The 19,528-nt window shown below is 47.4% G+C and overlaps 1 protein-coding gene across 1 annotated transcript in view; it reads left to right on the top strand.

Annotated features, from left to right (window-relative positions):
* The window catches only part of ITIH5 (inter-alpha-trypsin inhibitor heavy chain 5), a 74,413-nt gene extending 55,179 nt beyond the window's left edge, over positions 1 to 19,234 (top strand). Inside the window, exons 8-14 of the mRNA XM_067700808.1 lie at positions 4,409 to 4,577; positions 7,996 to 8,305; positions 9,336 to 9,892; positions 12,764 to 12,817; positions 14,784 to 14,900; positions 15,630 to 16,007; positions 17,575 to 19,234. Coding sequence (XP_067556909.1) covers positions 4,409 to 4,577; positions 7,996 to 8,305; positions 9,336 to 9,892; positions 12,764 to 12,817; positions 14,784 to 14,900; positions 15,630 to 16,007; positions 17,575 to 17,864 — 1,875 coding nt within the window. The 3' untranslated portion in view covers positions 17,865 to 19,234. The remainder of the gene's footprint in view (positions 1 to 4,408; positions 4,578 to 7,995; positions 8,306 to 9,335; positions 9,893 to 12,763; positions 12,818 to 14,783; positions 14,901 to 15,629; positions 16,008 to 17,574) is intronic.
* Positions 19,235 to 19,528: the final 294 nt, after the last annotated feature.

Below are 19,528 nucleotides of genomic sequence, written 5' to 3'. Positions count from 1 at the left end.
CAAAGCAGCTTGGATTGTACATTCTCTGCCCTTCTGGGCTTTCTCTGATCTTTCTGGAATGCGCTTACCCTGTTTTCTGGGCTGTACTCTTGGAAAAAGTCTGACCAGGTTTCTGTTCATCTTCAGCCTATAAACGCAGGGTGCAGAAGTATAGCTGAAGCCCCCTCACGTTTACTCTTCTATCTGGACCCTTACCTTCCTCCTGCCTGTTCAGCCTTCTACAGAACACAGAGCTCCCCAGGCCACCCGCCGTCTAAGGAGACGGTCGGAGCTCAGAAAGGGTTAACGGATGTCGGTGGCTCCAGGCACCTTCTGCCCAGGTCTCTTGGACGAGGCCTTGGAGACCAAAGGTTCTAAGGCAATTGGAAATAGAGCCACTGGGAGCCCACGGGTCTGCCTGCCCTGGAGCACATGAGGATAAGTTACAGCTGTGGCCTTACAAGGTCATAAGAAACCCGTCGTTGCTGAGCTCAGGGGAGGAGGGTGGAGAGGCTCGAAGGACTATTCCTAACGCAGAACATCCATCACGATGGGGAAAAAATCATCAAAGGAGCCAGGCCAGCCCCACTCGAGGGCTTTCGCGCTCTATTTAAGGAACCTGAGGATGCCAGCAGCTAAACAAACGGCAGGTCCAGCCTGCACCCTGGGGTGCTCAGCCAGCTCTGAGCCCCAGCAGGAACATTTCCAAGTGCCTGCCTTAGTGTCGGGCTCCAAACTGTGTCGTCTCAGGGGTGGCCACCGCTTGCTGTGGTCCCACCTGTCACCTCCCAGACGTGGACCTTCAGACTTCCCAGAGGTCTAGACTCTTGGACTGAGAATGACGCCGAGCCCGTCTTTGCTCATGCTGGGGTTGTGTTGGCTCTGATTGGAAGGAAGGATGAGGGGTCAAGGTGAGGCATGCTTCCAGGAATTCCGTCAGCATCAGTGCTCAGGGCACTCCACCCACATCTGTTTATTGTCATGGTCTGATCTATTTATTTTTGCTTTAATGCTATCCATCATTCAGCTCTTGTTTCCTGCATATCATCCTTCTCAGTGTTCCCTGTCTTAGCTTCTCAAGGATGGGGGCTGTGTCTCTCTTACTTCCCTTGTATTCACGTCATAGAATTCCCTCTCTCTCTCCTCCTTTCTGTCTCAATTACTCATTCAACAGATATTTACTGACATACTGACAGCCCACAATGCGCCAACTGTTGTATTGGGTGAGGAGGAGCAAGGGGACAGCTGTTTTGTGGAGTCTAGCGTGACAGATGGACAGTTCATTCACCATTCACTTTTCTCTGGAAAAATGTATCAAGACTCTGCCGTGTGGCCAGGCACAGCCGGGTATGACACAGGAGTGATGGAACAGAGAAAGCTCCCGCTCTCGGAGGCGTGGAGCTGGGTTGGACAGTCAAGTAAATGCACAGATATGTAATGACATGCTCTCTATCGACGCTGTGAAGGCAGAGAAGCAGGGTGCCGAGCTTGAGAGGACAGAGAAACGAGTGAGCCCAGAACTGAAGGATGCGGAGGGGCCAGCGGTCATGCAGACTGTAGGGAAGAGCATTCCAGACACAGGGAACAGCAGGTGAAGAGGTCCTGCGGTGGGAAAGGGCTTGAGGACATAATGATAATGCAGTATGGGAAGTGCAGAATAGATGTGTGTGCTGAGAGAGGATCTCAGAGAATGGGGCCATTAATTTTTTGTCATTTAATCTTTTCCCCTCAGTTGTATTGGGATACAGTTGATATTCGGCACTGTGTATGTTTAGGTGTACAGCATAATGGTTTCACTTATTGTGAAATGATTACCACAATAGGTTTAGTGAACATCCCTCATCTCATATAGATCAAAAATGCTTGTTTTTCCTTGTGATGATAACTCTTCAGATTTTCTCTCATAAAACTTTTAAATATACCACACAGCAGTGTTAACTGTAGTCGTCACGTTGTACATTACATCCCCAGGACTTACTTATCTCGTAACTGGAAGTCTGGACCTTTTGACCACCTTTATCCAATTCCCTCAGCCCCCACCTGGTGCCTCTGGTAACCACAAGTCTGATGGCTTTTTCTATGAGTTTGGGTTTTGTTCTGTTTTTAGATTCCATGTGTAAGTGATATCATATAGTATTTCTTTGTCCTTATCTGTCAGGGCCACACAGGTAGTAAGTGATGGATCCAGGGTGAACCCCAGGCCTCCTGCCCTTACAGTGAAGTGCTCTTCACCCCTGTGAAGGGTGGCAGAGGTCATAGCAATGACATGGCAATGACATTACATGGCAGTTATGTAATGAGCATCCCCTACCTCATACCTCATATGCCACATCTCTTTCAATGTCTAGCAATAATGCTATTTAGAGAAGGCAGTGCTTGCTCACAATATCGAGTTGCTTGTTTTAGAAACTCTTGTCCAGGCTCCTGGAGCTTTTCTTTTTTCTTTTTAATTTTTATTGGTGTATAGTTGATTTACAGTGTTGTGTTAGTTTTAGGTGTACAGCAAAGTGAATCAGTTATACATACACATATATCTATTCTTTTTCAGATTCTTCTCCCATATAGGTTATTACAGAGTATTGAGTAGACTTCCCTGTGCTATACAGTAGGTCCTCATTAGTTATCTGTTTTATATATAGTAGTGTGTATTTGTTAATCCCAATCTCCTAATTTATCACTTCCCCCCTTTTCCCCCTTGGTAACCATAAGTTTGTTTTCTACGTCTGTAACTATTTCTGTTTTGTAGGTAAGTTCATTTGTACCCTTTTTGTAGATTCCGCATATAAGCAATATCACATGATAGTTGTCTGACTTACTTCACTCGGTATGACAGTCTCTAGGTCCATCATGTTGCTGCAAATGACATCATTTCATTCTTTTTTATGGCCGAGTAATATTCTATTGTATGTATGTACCGCACCTTCTTTTTCCATTCCTCTGTTGATGGACATTTAGGTTGCTTCTATGTCTTTGTTATTGTAAATTGCACTGCAGTGAACATTGGGGTGTGTGTATCTTTTCGAATTATGGTTTTCTCCAGATAATATGCCTGGGAGTGGGATTGCAGGATCACATGGTAACTCTATTTTTAGTTTTTTAAGGAACCTCCGTACTGTTCTCCATAGTGCTTGTACCAATTTACATTCCTACCAACAGTGTAAGAGGGTTCCCTTTTGTCCATACCCTCTCCAGCATTTATTGTTTGTAGATTTTTTGACAATGGCCATTCTGACTACCATACTACTTATGGTAGTTTTGATCTGCATTTCTCTAATAATTAGTGATGTTGAGAATCTTTTCATGTGCTTTTTGGTCATTTGTATGTCTTCTTCGGAGAAATGTCTATTTAGATCTTCTGCGAGGTTTTTGATTGGGTTGTTTGTTTTTTGATGTAGAGCTGCACGAGCTGTTTGTATATTGTGGAGATTAATCCCTTGTTGGTTGCTTCATCTGCAGTCCTGGAGCTTTTCTGTTTTCAGTTTCCGATGGTTTCTTTCCTCTTTCCACAAGTCACGTCTGACTTACCTGTACACCTTTCATTCACTCAGCATCTCCGGAACTCACCTGTGTCACCTCTCTGCTTTCCTCCAGCTGTCTCTCTGACCTCCTTTGCTTCTTTTTGGGATGCCCTCCCTCATCTTTCAAGTTACCCAGTTCCTTTGAGTCTCATCCTCAATTCCCCCTTCTCTGTGACACCTTCTCACATCACTCCAGCCTGCAGTGCTTCGTTCTCTTTTAAATGCCAGTGGCATTTATTATGCGTACCCTTCATCTGTAACTCATGAAGCGTCCATGCGTTCGTTCATCCTCTGAACTTCTCTCTAGCACCTCCTACGTGTCAGGAGTTCTCCTCTGCTCTGGGTGATAAGAAAATAGAGGCACCTGCCTTCAGAGAGCTGACACTGGAGGAAGGGAAAGAGGCATGAAGCAGACTGTAGTCATGACGGGTAATACGCACTTTTCTATGTGAGTATGTTGAGGACAGCGCTAGCCTACAGGAGAGAAGATGTGCACTCTCTTCAGAGGAGCTAGAAAATGTTGCAAATAGAGAATACAGCATGTTCACTGGGTTCTGAATGACGAGGGCCTTGTCAGATGAAACAAGGGCATGAGGCAGTAAGGAAGAACATTCCAGGTCTAGAGAATAGCGGTGGTGAAAGATACAGAGGCTTGATGTAACGTGGATTCCAGCAGATGTGATGGTTCATATATGAAACACCCATTCGTGTCTTATATAAAATTGTAACATGTTAATGATGGGTTTTTTCCCAGCTAGGTGACAAAGTTCCTTGACATTTATCCGAGTCCCTTTACGTAGCAGGCACTTAATTTTAACCCTGGGATTGTCCCCGGTGTGCAGTTTCCAAGCCAGGGGACGCGTGGACTCATGCGCTCAGACGTGACTGTTTTTGCTTTTGTGTTTGCCTAGACCAAAGATGCCCTTTTCACGATTCTGCATGACCTCCGACCCCAGGACCGTTTCAATATCATTGGATTTTCCAACCGGGTCAAAGTGTGGAAGGACCATTTGGTGTCAGTTACTCCCAACAATATCAGAGACGGCAAAGTCTACATTCACCACATGTCACCGACCGGAGGTAAGCGCGCATCCCGCTTTGCCCATTCGCCTCGACGGGATACGTGAGTAGCTAACTTTCTGCCCAGAGACAAGGGTTTGAAAGCTGACGCTGATCACAGGAAAGGAGATAACAGGGGAGAGCTTTCCCAGGAGCTTGTTTCTCCTCTTCCAGGCCCCAAACTAAGATGGTCAAGTAAGTTAGGGGGGAGGAAATACCTGATAGGTTTTGGAGCCTTTCCTGGTTTATCTCACGGATCGCAAACAATGCAGCTCTTTTTGTAAATTGTTTTTGGGGTGGGGAATGAAAGCCAAATGGGTGATTCAGCGTTCTGTGTGTTTGAATATGAGCACCTTAGGAAGCAGCAGATGAAGCTGCCCTCCTGAGCCGTTAGATCCCTTGGACCCCAGGTGGCCTGGGCGGTGCTCTGGGTGGAAAGAGGAGGACTCTGAGGTTTTGCACACTTGGCTGGGGGGTCGTGATGAGGTAAGTACGCAGACGCGGGGAAAGGTTAGAGAGTCAGAACAGCGTGTTACCAGCCGTGCTGGATGTGAGTTCCTTCAACCCTGGACACAGAGCTGACTTCTGCTGTTACATCCATCACTAGGACAGCGGATGCGTGGCAGATGCCCAGTATTGGAGTGTTTATTGGACCTGAACCTGCCCCTTTGACACCTTTCTTAAAGGCCCCTGTAGAGACACCATCTGCTGGGTGTCTCAGATAATTCTGCTTTGGATACCTGGAAACATAGAAAACACCCATTTCTGTCCATCCTCTTCCATCTGAGTTTCTCATCGCTCACATATTTGTTATTTTCCATCCAAGGCAGAGTTCTGGTTTCCCAACTGAACTTCATTTGGAACTTGATCTTGTTTGGATGGAATTTCGATTTACAAATGGGATTTCCTACCAGTCTCTACAGAAACACGATCTAGTTACTGTTTTACTGTAACTAAACAGGAGAAATGAAAGGTTATATTTAATATTATAGTGATGATCTACAGCAGGAAGTTGACAAGGTGGTCAAGTCTTTGAGGGAAGAAACTCTCCTTCATCTTTGTTTAGCCCCTGTTTCCTGTCGTAGCTCCCGACCTACAGTGCATACCCAAAGAATATGCATTAGAGTTATTTAAATTATTTAAACAGTTCTGCTTGCTATGAGAATCCTTTGTGTGTGGGAGGTGGAGATAAAGCTTTAGAAAACAGTTGTGTGTATTTTGGAATCTAAACCATAGAAACCTTATTGGTTTCCTTTATTTTTTCTTGGTACTTCATTGTCCCAACCTCTGCAGGTGAACAGAAAATTAATCTACTTCTCTCAGAAAAGTGTCATTTCAGGAGATGAGCATAGATTCTGGAGCCAGACTGTCTGGATTTGAATCCAGCTCTACCAGCTATGAGTCATTTAACCTCCTTTTACTTCAGTTTCCTCATCTGTAAAGTGAGGATAATAATGGACTTGTTATTAGGATGAGATGAGTTAAAATATTTAAAGTACTTAGAAGTGGCTACACATAGGAAGTCCTCTCTAGGTGTCAGATATGGCCATTTTACCCAAGTGATCCCTGTTGCTGGTGCACTTGGGTCCTTTGATGACCCTGGGGGAGCTCTCGGCAGAATGGTTGTGTCAGCTCCCTGGGGAGAAAGCCCCCCGCCGTTGTTAAGCATGCGGGAGATGCCCCAACTTAACGGATGTTCAGTACCAAGCCGTGCTGTGCTTTGGTGTCTCGTGTAAGAAAAGCTAAGTGTGTCCTTTGCCTGGGCTTTCCTGGGCTTTAAAATGCAGTGAGAGGGCTTCCCTGGTGGCGCAGTGGTGGAGAGTCCGCCTGCCGATGCAGGGGACACGGGTTCGTGCCCCGGTCCGGGAAGATCGCACATGCCGCGGAGTGGCTGGGCCCGTGAGCCATGGCCGCTGAGCCTGCGCGTCCGGAGCCTGTGCTCCGCAACGGGAGAGGCCACAACAGTGAGAGGCCCGCGTACCGCAAAAAAAAAAAAAAAATGCAGTGAGAGATTTGGCATCGTTGTTACGTTCTAGGTTAAAGAGAAAATAAACACCTGCGTTTTGGTTCATGCCCACATATCCAGAGGCAGCGTGAAACTAGGCTGGGCATTCAGAAAGGCAAGTGAGTGAACCCAAAGAAACGTTAAATACTGTTTCAGCTGTAACTTTCCCTTACGTTCGGGCCATGTGTACATCTTAGAACGAATTATCAATGTGTTTGCACAGTCACAGTCATATGTATTTTAGCCAGAAATTCTGGAGGATGTGAAGCAGTGGGGAAAATTGTCTGGTTCACTCAAATATGGTACATTTTGCAGGGAGATAAAAATCACTCCAGTCAGGGGGATGGATGGTGGTGATGGGTACACAACTTCATAAATTTACTAAAAATCATTCATTGTGTGCTTAAAATGGGTGAAATTTTTGGGACTTCCCTGGTGGTCCAGTGGTTAAGAATCTGCACTTCCTGTGCAGGGGGCATGGGATGGATATCTGGTTGGGGAACTAAGATCCTGCATACCCATGCAGCTCGGCAAAAAAAGAAAAAAATCCCTAGCGACCAGAATGCGTGACATTTTTGGTACGTCAATAAGGCCATTTAAAAAAACCCCAGTGGAGTCAGAAAAAGGAAGTACGTATCCACGGCGGCAGTAAGAACTCTCAGTTTTTCTTGGCGATGGTAGAACAGCAGCAGCAGAGTTGAATGAAGTTCTCAGCTAATCCAGAAACCTCACGTTAGTTGGCAGTTTTGACTTCCACCAGCCATCCGTCTCTCCATCCCCCAAGCAAAATACCTGTCCAGCACCTCCCACAGACACTGTCCCCTGACTTTAATCAGAGCTGCGATGACAAGCGTGTCTGAATTAGAAACGGCAGGGGTAGGAGGTGTAAACTTGAAAGCCTTCGCTTGGTGGGGTCCTAACAAGCAGGGGTGATCCTGAAGGGGCAGGAAGCAGGAAAGACGACAGCAATAAAAAAAAAAAAAAAAAAAAAATTGAGTGCTTTAACCAGCATCCTCCAGCCCCAGGACACAAGTGAGGTCACCGCGATGGTCTCCGCATCGCCACCTCCTCATTCTGTGCCGTTCCCTTCCCTCTGGGACGCTTGCTTTCTCTGAATTCCTGCACCCAGCACCCTCCTTCCCTTTCCAAAGTGATTCTCCAAAAAGGAGGTAGAAACCGTTCGTGCTAAGGGAGTGGAGATGCCTAAGCTGAAATGCCATCAGACACCTTCAGGACAAGGTTATATAATTCTCTGCTGTTCCTAGTCATTTGCCAAGTTTCTAGCAGTCTTTGTGACATGGAGTCACCCCAGGAATGCAGGTGGCTGCTTTCCCCACGCGTCACTGCTGCAGGTGCCTGTGAGGGGCCCGAGAAGGTGTGTCCAGGTAAAGGAGGTGGCGAGGCTCCTCAGGTGTCCTGTTCTATGTCCTGCAGGCACGGATATTAATGGGGCCCTGCAGAGGGGCATCAGGCTTCTCAACGACTTCGTGGCCCACAACGACATCGAGGACCGCAGCGTGTCCCTGGTCATCTTCCTGACAGACGGGAAGCCCACCGCCGGGGAGACCCACACCCCGAAGATCCTCAACAACACCAGGGAGGCCGCCCGGGGCCGGGTCTGCATCTTCACCGTGGGCATCGGGGCCGACGTGGACTTCAAGCTGCTGGAGATGCTGTCCCTGGAGAACTGTGGGCTCACACGGCACGTCCACGAGGACCACGACGCCCGCGCCCAGCTCATCGGGTCCGTGGGTCTGTCTGTGTCCTCGGGGCGGGGGGGCAGGCTCAGCGGGAGGCTCGGACGTGAGGACGGACCCCGAGTCTGATCATCACTCCTTTCATGGGAGACATCGCCATGGGTCTTGAAACTGGGTGGATCTGGGTTCACGTTCTGGTCCTGCCTTGTGACTTGAGGCTTTAAGACTGTCTGTGCCTTGGTCTCCCCAACTGTGAAGTGAGGATTCTGGTCAGATGATAGAATTTAAGGAGAAAACCTACGTGAAGTATTGGCAGGACGGCTTTCACAGGTTAGGTGTTCTGTTAGCTCTTATGGTTATAACTGTCTTCCTGACACTTCAGAGCACTTCCTCATCTCAAGACGCACCTCAGAGATACTGCAGGTCAGTTCCAGCGATAAAGCAAATATTGCAATAAAGCGAGTCCCACAGGTGGATTGCTTTAACAGTGCACGTAAAAGTTATGTTTACATCACACTGTAGTCTATTAAGCATGCAATAGTGTCATGTACGTACCTTAATTGAAAAATACTTTATTGCTAAAAAATGCTAACTATCATCTGACAATGCAGGATTGCCACAAACCTTCATTTTGCAAAAAAATGCTAGGTCTTTGAAGTGCAATAAAACAATTTATGCCTGTATTTACTCTAATTCCACCCTGAGAGGGAGGTGGGATAGGTAGCGTCAGCTCCACCTTGCCTGCTAGTTACAGTGATCGTGTTTTTATGTTGAAGCACGATGGCCAGTCGAAAGTGGTCGCTGACTGTGCTGTGTTCTGGGGTGAAGAGGAAACCAGAATTTAAGTCTGGCAAACGGCGAGGGAGCTTGTGAGATAGTGAGTTCTCCATCACCAGTGGTGTTCAAGCTACGGCCGCACAGCCTCCTGTCTGAGATGTTCTGCTGGGTGGAATGTTGGACTTGGTTGCTTCTAAGATCAGATCCGCCCCCCCAAAACAGCCTGTGATTTCCTCTGGGACGTGACCTGCCTGCAGCTAGTGCAGGCCCCGATCCTCCCTCTCTGTTCCTCCTCTCCAGGTTCTACGATGAGATCAGGACCCCGCTCCTCTCGGACATCCGCGTGGATTATCCAGCCGGCTTGGTGGAGCACGCCACCAGGACCCTGTTCCCCAACTACTTCAACGGCTCCGAGATCATCATCGCGGGGAAGCTGGTGGACAAGGAGATGGACCGCTTGCACGTGGAGGTCACGGCCAGCAACAGTAAGAAGTTTGTCGTACTCAAGAAGGACGTGCCTGTGGAACCCCGGAGGATGGGGAACGACGTCCCGGGGAGCCCCAGGCCCAAGGGGGATGGCCAGGAGGACCCGAACCACCTGGAGCGTCTCTGGAGCTACCTGACCCTGAAGGAGCTGCTGAGTTCCTGGCTGCAGAGTGATGAACAGCCCGAGAGGGAGCGGCTGAGGCAGGAGGTACAGGCTCTGGCCGTGAACCATCGCTTCCTCTCTCCGTTCACCTCCATGACGCTCAAGTCAGCACCGCGGACAGAGACCCCGGAGGACGCCTACGGCACGTCGGCGGCCACAGGGCCCGAAACGGTGATGCAGAGCCTGAGGGGCGCCCACCTGCAGCCAGGTAAGGGCACTCTCGGGATGGCCCTTCTGTCTCCTTTTCAGGCCAAGGTCGTCTGTTTTACTTTCTCGTATTATAAATCTTATAAACAATGTTCTCTACCTGCAGCTCCTAGCCTTCAGAGAGTGCCTTAGCTTATGTTTGTGTTGTTATAAACCATGGATCTCTATAGAGAACTTCGAGGAAGTCAAGCCAGTCTATCGATAAATCATCAATATTGAGTGCCTCCCGTGAACCAGGCACTTTTGGAGGCACAGGGATGAACAGACAAGTAAACAAATACTCATTTTTAAATGCCTTTCTATAGTTTAAGTACTTCAATTATGTCATTTTATGCATACGCTTGATATTATTTTCCTGAGAAAACAAAATATTTTATAGATAAAAAGAAATTTTATTATATATTTTATTTACTCCTAGTTTATTAATTTTACTTATAATTTTCTAAATTAAAGTTTTATTTTTTTAAATTTTAATGATTTTGTTTAGAATTAAATAAAATTAATAAAATTTTATTTTATTATAGATATTATTATATAGGAGGAACTAAGTCCTGGATTCTCAGGAGAATCCAGAGTTTAAACAGAAATTCTTATTATCTGTCTCAGTGCCATTTGTCAGGGGGAAATTAGTAGCACCAGGAATGGGAAAAGGACAGGAAAAGTAATCCAACCAAAGCAGAGGGTTATATTCTCAGTAAAATCTGTTTATGGAAAACAGCACTTTTTTATGTGTGACATTTTTCTTAACTTCCTGTCAGGTGCACACGCCCTAAGGTGAGGGAACTGACCTTAACCCTGGGCCTCATTTGATCCTCATATCCTCAACTCTGAGAATCACCTGGGCATGGTAGGGAGAGCACATGGTTAGGATCCAGACAGAGTTTCAGCTCACGGCTCCTCCTAGCCAGCTGTGTGGCTTGGGGCAGGTTTCTGAACGTCTCTGAGCTTCCATTCCCTCACCTGTGAAATGGAGATAGTAATCTCTTCCCTGAAAGGTTGTTGCAAGGATTAACGGTGTAGAGGCCTTGGTGTATACTAAGTGTTCTACACATGTGAGATACCCTTTCCCATGAGGAGTGTAGAGCTAGAAGTTTATTGAAAAGTTCAGACCTGATGTAGGGGTGAAAAATGATATGTTGCCTTTTTAGAAAGAGTGGAACTTGTCTTAGCAAAACTAGTACAATATTTGTTCTGATGAAAAGGATGAAAAGTAAGTTGCATGATGTTGTTAACGTCACGCTACAAGATCCATGCCACATCCAGGGAAGATGGCTTTTTGAGTAACATCTTGATTCAGTGTCAGCAACTCAAATCTCAACAGCTTCAGGAGAGAGCAAACTCAAATGACACGAGACTCAGAGGGCCAAGAACACAGATGAGGGAATAACTGACTGATCACTCAGAAGGCTTGCTAGACATAGGATTTCCCTGAAGATGATTTTTTAGTTTTAATTTTATGATTTTTTTGAGTGTCTGTGACAATTTAAGCCACCTCAAAGCAGCCGTTCAGACTGAGATGTCGTTCCGCCTTCGTGGTCAGCCTGATTCTGTCTGTGTCTGGCTGACCAGGGACCAGTTGGAGAAGGGGGCGCTTAAAAAACATTGAGGGCTTCCCTGGTGGCGCAGTGGTTGGGAGTCCGCCTGCTGGTGCAGGGGATGCGGGTTCGTGCCCCGGTCCGGGAAGATCCCACATGCCACAGAGCGGCTGGGCCCGTGAGCCATGGCCGCTGAGTCTGCACGTCCAGAGCCTATACTCCGCAATGGGAGAGGCCACAGCAGTGAGAGGCCCGCGTACCGCAAAACAAACAAAACAAAACAAAACAAAAAACATTCAGATACTGTGATCTTCATTTTCTGGGGGGGCAAAAATCAGTTAAGAGGAGCATAATCTTAATACAGACAATTTGAAATAAGATATTAATTTTATTTTATTGACAGAAAGTAATTTACTTTTAGGTTATTCTTTAATTGAGTGTTTATTTTTGCCTGCTGCTTTGTGAATTGTACTTACACACATGGCTATAGACCTGGATTATCGCGTTCTTTTACATTCTTGTATATTTTCGGTTGTTTTAAATTGCTATTTTGCAAAAAACACATAACGTAACATTTCCCATCATAACCATTTTTTCCATTCTTTCTTTTTAACTGAAGTATACTTGCTTTACAGTGTTGCATTAATTTTTGCTGTACAGAAAGTGATTCAGTTATATTCTTTTTTTGTAATATTCTTTCCCATCATGGTTTATCAGAGAATACTGAATATAGTTCTCTGTGCTATACAGTAGGGCTTTGTTGTTTATCCATTCTCTATATACAAGCTTACATCTGCTAACCTCAACCTCCCACTCTATCCCTCCCCCAACCCCCTCCCCGCTGGCAACCACCAGTCAGTTCTCTATATCTTAACCATTTTTAAGTGTGTAGTTCAGTAGTGTCAAGTATATTCCCATCGTAACCATTTTTACGTGTACAGTTCAGTAGTGTCAAGTATATTCCCATCGTTATGGAACAGATCTCCAGAACTTTTTCATCTTGCAAACCTGAAACTCTGTCCCCATTAAACAACTTTGCTTCCCCCCTCCCCCCATAACTATACCTTAAGAATGATAGAATATTTTCTCCTATTATATACACAGAAATCACAGACAAGAAGAATATTATCTAATTTATAGAGGAATAAGATAGTTACGCCTCGTCGTTTATACCTTCACTTTGTGTTGCGAGACCAAGAGCTTCCTTTAAAAGAGATGTGTTTAAATTGTCGCAAACGTATCTGAGAGCTGTACTTGACTCCTCTCAGCCCTCTGTACCTCTCACTTCCTCCTCTTTAATGAATAACGGTGGTGGATCTCTTCCTTCTCCTCTCCAGGACCTGCCCTCAAGAAACCATACAACCCAAGGATTAAAGTCTCCAAAACCTCAGGTAAAGGAAAGAATGTGCTGGTGTCTGATTCGAGAGTTGAAATGTTTAGGAAGCGGATGACCAGGAATTTCCCGAAGCCAGTTAGAACATCAGCTCATAGGACGAGATGTGAGGACCCATATTTATTTAGTGCAAACTGGCAGCATGGGGCAGTTCTCAAAACCAGGATCGTCATTAAACCATCACATAAACCCCATGGGTAACACAGTCCTGAGGAGCCTGGCAGGAGCCCTGATAGAAGGGTGGGTGGACAGAGCTACACATGCGTCACGATTGAGCTGGAAAGACGTTTGTTTTTAGAGATCTGAAGTATGCTCGCTTCTAACTTCTGGTGTTACAAATATCTGTGACGATGCAAGGTTTTTAAACATTATTATTTTATTATTTTCATGATCCTTGGCTTTAGAAGGGAAGACCAGATTACAATACCCTAAAATTTCCCTTGGCCATATTCCTGGGATTATAATAAAAATCTGGATGGAATAAGGACACAAGGGCTGGGTTTTATTCTTCAAATGTACACATCTGCCTTTGTAAGTCTTTCTTATTGCCTTGCTGCCGACGTGCTGGGCGTCCAGGTTCACGTAGCCCAGGACAACCTGGAGATTAGCTCTGGGGAGAGGAAACACATGGTCTCCAGTGGGTAGCGTGTTGTTCCTTTGAACACACATGCTTTATGGAATGCAGGAAAACTTTGCTGTTGGATGCAGCGTGGAGTAATGACTTCCAGACCTCTCCTCTCTTTTTCGGAGCAGGCAGCATCTTTCCTTGTAAAGGGATTTGGAAGATTTGAGTAGAAATAATATGGTATGAGCACAAGAAACTCTCAGAGAACTGTCACGTAGTTATATTCGTACCCACAGAGTGCCAAAAATACGGACTTTTATCTTTAACGGGTGTTATTTTTTCATCTACAAAAGACCCGTACCTTCTATTTCTTTATGAAGTTGCCATTCACTGGGTGCTTGAGGCACTTTACAGTGAGTTGAACCAGATTCTTCCAAAGGCCCTTCTGAGTCACGCTGGGGACAGAGAGGGTGTTTCGGCAGTTCCACCAAGAACATTGATTGGCTTGTAGCTTGAAAACACTTGAACTCCTGGCGCCTACCCCCCACCATATACAAATGCGTATACATACATGTACACGTGAAGTAGAGAGGAATTCGGGAACACGTTGTGTTTGGTGTACAAATTAGAGAGAAACTAATGCTCCAGTCTCGCGAGAAAAGAGAACTGACGTAGACTCTTGGGAAATATTTTGTCTGTACAGTGAGAGGCAAGACTGATCATCTTTAGCAGAGGCAACAATGAGGAGAATGGGTAAGGAACAGGGGCCAGCTAAACTCTGTGGTCTTATCCGCAGACACAAATTTGAGAGCAGTAAAGGCAGTAGGACCCAGAGGAGGGATTGCCACTGTCATCGCTGGCTGCACCACCTGACCTCCCGTTGACTCTGTGTCCTTTACTTCTCACCAGCCCTAAACGGGGCTTGGTCATTACTGCTCATGCAAGGGCCGTGTCCATCTGGTGCTGTGAACGACTCAAGGGCCAAGGCACTCTGGTCACAGGACAGGAAGTTCTCATCCCCATCTCTTCACTGGGGAGGGCAAAGGGGGAAGAAAGTGATTAGCGGAAGCCGCACAGGGAATTGAAGAATGTGAGCTCAGCAGCCATGGGGAGTGTAGGGTGATGCCCCGCTTGCCTCTAAAGGTCAGTTGTCTATGACTGCAGTGTGGTGACAGGAGCACCATATTTGAATTTAGGGGACCTGCATTCAAATATTTACTTTCCACGAACTGACTGCGTAACTGGTGCATCACTTCACCTCCCAGCCACCTTCCTCGCGTAGACACGGAGGATCCGTTGTTGACAGGGTTAAGTCAATAACTCATGAGAAAATAGAAGAAGGTGCCCAATAAATGTCTTTTCTTTCTTTTTCTCTTCCGTTCTCATCCTGTTCTGGCAGCGGATGGAGACCCCCATTTTGTTGTGGATTTCCCCTTGAGCAACCTCACGGTCTGTTTCAACATCGATGGACAGCCCGGGCACATCCTGAGGCTGGTCTCTGATCATGCGGACTCTGGTGAGTTCTGCCTAGAAAGTGAAAGAACTTGAGTTTTGGGAGTGAAAAAAAAAAAAACCCTAATCTTCGCGTTCTACCCCCCTGCTCAGTGGTGTCCCAGGGTCTCCAAATCAGGAGCAGTGGAAACTGATGGGTAAGAAATACCGTGTCAGGGCCACACAAGAGTTTGGGGAACTATAACCAGACACTGGAATGAAAGGAGACAAACATGTCAACCCCCTTTTTTAGAATTTTTATTTATTTACTTATTTTTTTTTCACTTTAAAATTTTTATTGGCATATAGTTGATTTACGATGTTGTGTTGGTTTCAGGTGTACAGCAGAGTGAATCAGTTATGCATATACATCTATCCACTCTTTATTTAGACTCTTCCCATATAGGTCATTACAGAGTATTGAGTAGAATTCCCTGTGCTATACAGCAGGTTCTTATTAGTTATCTATTTTATATATAGTAGTGTGTATATGTCAACCCCCTTTTTATGATATTTTCACCCAAACCTACATCAGCTTCTCCTACCCAGGACGTTGGTCAAAAATCACTCATACCTTCATGCATTCGTTCCTTCCTTCCTTCATTCAGTGGGCACTGAGTGGTCCCTACGTGTGAGCGGAAGTTCTTGGTTCTAGAGGTACAAGAGAGGAAGGAAATTCGGATGAGAAGCCCTCTTGTGAAAGTGGGGGTAGTTTTTCTAACCACTGCTCTCTTCCCCCCGCTCCGCCTTCAAGGCGTGACGGTGAACGGAGAGTTGATCGGGGCCCCCGCTCCCCCAAACGGCCACAAGAAACAGCGCACTTACTTCCGCACCATCACCATCCTCGTCAACAAGCCCGAGAGGTCCTACCTGGAGATCACGCCCACCAGAGTCATCGTGGATGGTGGGGACAGGCTGGTCCTCCCCTGCAACCAGAGCGCGGCCGTGGGGAGCCAGGGGCTGGAGGTGTCGGTGTCCGCCAATGCCAAGGTCACCATCGCCATCCAGGGCAACGTGGCCTTCGTCATCCTCCTCCACCTCTACAAAAAGCCAGCCCCCTACCAGCGAAACCACCTGGGCTTCTACGTCGCCAACGGCCAAGGCCTTTCTGGCAACTGCCATGGCCTGTTAGGTAGGTGGCTGCTCTCCACGCTGACTCACGGCATAGAATTCAGTTTCCCAAAACGAAGCTGATGCTGCCCGTGTCTTTACTTGGTTGAGAGTTTCCACAGGAATGTGGTCCTTATGAAGCTCATGAAAAGTCTATTTCTTTTTCTTTTTTCTTTTTTTTGGGCACATGGCCAATTTTTCTTTTTGCTTTTTTCAAATACAATTTTTAAAGGTTACACTCCATATACAGTTACTACAAAATACTGACCATATTCCCCGTGTTGTACAGCACATCCTTGAACCAGTCTTACACCAATAGTTTGTGCCTCCCACTCCCTCACCCCTCTCTTGCCCCTTCCCCCTCCCCCCTGGTAACCACTAGTTTGTTCTCTATGTCTGTGACTCTGCTTTTTTTTTTTTTGTTATATTCACTAGTTTGTTGTATTTTTTAGATCCCACATATATAAGTGATATCATACGGTATTTGTCTTTCTCTGGACGTATTTCACTTAGCATAATGCCCTCCAAGTCCATCCGTGTTGCTGCAAATGGCAAAATTTCATTCTTTTTCATGGCTGAGTAATATTCCACTGTGTACCATATCTTCTTTATCCACTCGTCCGTTGATGGACACTTAGGTTGCTTCTGTATCTTGGCAACTGTAAACAATGCTGCTGTGAACGTTGGGGTGCACATATCTTTTCGAATTAGTGTGAAAAGTATACTTCTTGCTTCCTGACACTTTTCTAGAATAGGAATGGGCTTATAAACTAATTCGCACAGGCCTTTGGGGAAGGGGAGCAAAGAAATGAGGAGTCTTCTCTCCAGGTCTGGTTCTTTACTCTCAGGGAGAGGATGCAGACACATCCCATGGCCCAGCACCAAGTGGGAGATGCATGGCCCCTCCCGGGAAGCACCCCCATGGCTGGGAGCCTCGGGCAGCCCACTCTGCCTGGCTTCCCTCCACGTGCAGTTTCATGTGGGCGCTTTTCCCACAAGTAAAGAGGGAGCCTCTGCCAGGGCTCAGATTCCCTGGCACTCGAGAGGGATGCGTCTCTACGCAGCTTGCCTGGGAAGCTCCGCTCCCAGACGCAGACTGCTGTCCCTTTGGCCTTGGTAGTGCCCTCACTCGACCTGGAGGATTCTGACCCTGCTTTCCACACCCTCCGCCCAGTGCACACCCACTAAGTGCACACATGGAAGGGGTCCTCCAGAGGGAGGAGAGCGGGGAAGACCGGACCCTTCTTCCCTTGTTATTTGCCCCCATCTCATCCTCCCATCTCAGTAGGAGACTGGGCATCTCTTTTTGTGGGTTGGGCATCTTGCCCGTGGTAGCTTCCAGAAGTGGAGGCCACTACCAATACACTCAGGTCTCTCCTCCCCACACCCTCCCCGGACACTGGAAAAGGTGGAGCAGCTCTGGGAGACTCCAGCCGAGGACCACAGTCACTGCTCTGGTGTTATGCATCCCCTTCCTCTGGGTCACACCCGTGCATTTGCTGGCCATCGGTGCCCGAACTGAAGTTAGATTTTGTTCAAACACGTTGCTCGCACTTGACCTAGACCTGACGTCTCTTTTGTCCTCTCAGGTCAGTTCCTGAACCAGGAGGCCAGACTCGCCGGGCTCGGCAAGAGCCCTGCCCATCCTTCCGTCCCTGAGACAGGTGAGAGGTCTGAGGCCGTCCTCGAGGTAAAAGGACACCAGGTCCCAGTGGTGTGGAAGCAGAGGAAAATCTACAACGGGGAAGAGCAGGTGGACTGCTGGTTTGCCCGGAACAACGCCGCCAACCTGATTGACGGGGAGTATAAAGACTACCTGGCGGCCCATCCTTTTGACTCCGAGACCACCTTTGGCCCAGGCACATCCCGGGGACTCTGACGCCAGCAGCCGTAAGGCAAGAGCGTGTGACAGGGAAACGTCTTCGGGGACCCCGTGGTGTGGTTCTTGTCGCTTGGCAGGTAGCCGCCGCCCAGGACTCCCCCCTGGTGGCGGGGAGGTCTAACCTCTGCTTGAGCAAAGGGTGGGGTCAGGACGTTGAAGCAAGAATGGGATTTCCTGCTCTTCCCCTCCCCCTCCCCATCTCCAGTAGAGAACAGTGGTGGCACCAAAGGGACCAGTCACAGCTAAAAGCAAGTCTCTATCTTATACCCGCTGGCTTGTCCATCTCACTGCCTACCACAAGGTGACTCTGATGAAGGAAGGTGGCCATCAGGTCTGTTTTCTCTGTGGAAATGGCCAGGCTTGGGCACTCTGCTTTTTGCCTTATACTAATGCATAGGCATCTCTCCTCCTAGCCCGCTGCGTTCTCCGGATGTGCGGCCAACCTCTGCCTCAGGGGAACCTCTCCTTGGGCCCAGGCCACGAGTCATGAAATAGCATGTAGATTTGATCACTGTAAACCATTCGGTCTTTTCTTAGGAGAGGATTTTCTTCTACTGTGATGTCTTGCCCTTGAAAATTTGTTTTCGTTTTTTAAAAATTGACTCAAAATAGAGACTCTGCATCCCAGATACCGGTATTTTTCTAACGGGCTTTGTAAATCACTTAACTTTGCTGTTGGAGATTCTCCTATTTATTCCAGAACGCTGAGCGCTTCTAATAAACAGGGCAGCCCACGTGGGTGTATTTCACTGGCCTGTCTCAGTGCTGGAGCGTCGGCCAGCAGCGTGATGAATCTTTCACTCGGCTCTTCAGCCTTGGTCCTGATTCCGACCTGATTTGCTCTCGGTCCCCCAGGAGGTGATAAATTAGGCTCTTGCAGAACTGGGATGGGGAGGTATTGGCAGCACAGAGCCGACCTACAGGAACCAAACTGCATGTTCCCAGCAGGAAGTGCGGACATGCTCACAGATCTAAGGAGCCCTCCCACATCCCAGACATGCGAGGCCAGGAAGTCAGCGTGAGCAAGAGGCTTTGGACAAATCTGATTCCATCAGGGAGGGGTTAAAATCAGGTGTCAGGGTGGTGTCAAGAGTCAATGACTGTCACTCCTCATGGTGGAACCTGTGAAGCCCGTCACATTATCAAGGGGAAGGGAGGTTGATGGTGGTCTTGAGACCTCCTCTCTCCCCCTCCTTCCCGGCTTTTTGCTGGACCACGGAGGTTCAGTAAGCCTGACCCTCACTGCGGTCAGGACGCAGATGGACATGGGGGGCACTGGAGCCGAACAGCAGGGAAAGGAAGGTTTGGGTCAGAGACATGGAATATTTTGACGTGAGACCGAATGAAATAAAAGCTTTTGTGCCGGCTTCATGGAACGTTTCTTCCAGTAGGGAGTGACTCTAGAACTTTCATGCCATGTGGAAGCAGACAGCACTAGGAGAGAAATCAGAACTAAGAAAATTGTTTACCACATTTGCCCTTGCCTTCCCGTTTTCCAATGGGAAACATTTGAGCAGCAAAATGACATCCACATGTTTTTGTGGACCAAGTGGCTGCAGGAGTTCAAGTTAGTGCCTGGGCCGTCGGGGGTGGGGGTAGGGGGGCGGGACCGGTTGTGTCTCAGAGTCTCCGTCTCTCTCCACCTTGGGAACCCACCAGAC

The sequence above is a fragment of the Pseudorca crassidens genome, chromosome 1 (genome assembly GCF_039906515.1).
Source record: "Pseudorca crassidens isolate mPseCra1 chromosome 1, mPseCra1.hap1, whole genome shotgun sequence".
In the NCBI taxonomy this organism is placed as follows: domain Eukaryota; kingdom Metazoa; phylum Chordata; class Mammalia; order Artiodactyla; family Delphinidae; genus Pseudorca; species Pseudorca crassidens.
Note: the sequence above shows the minus strand (reverse complement) of the source record. Positions and strands in the feature narration are given on the sequence as shown.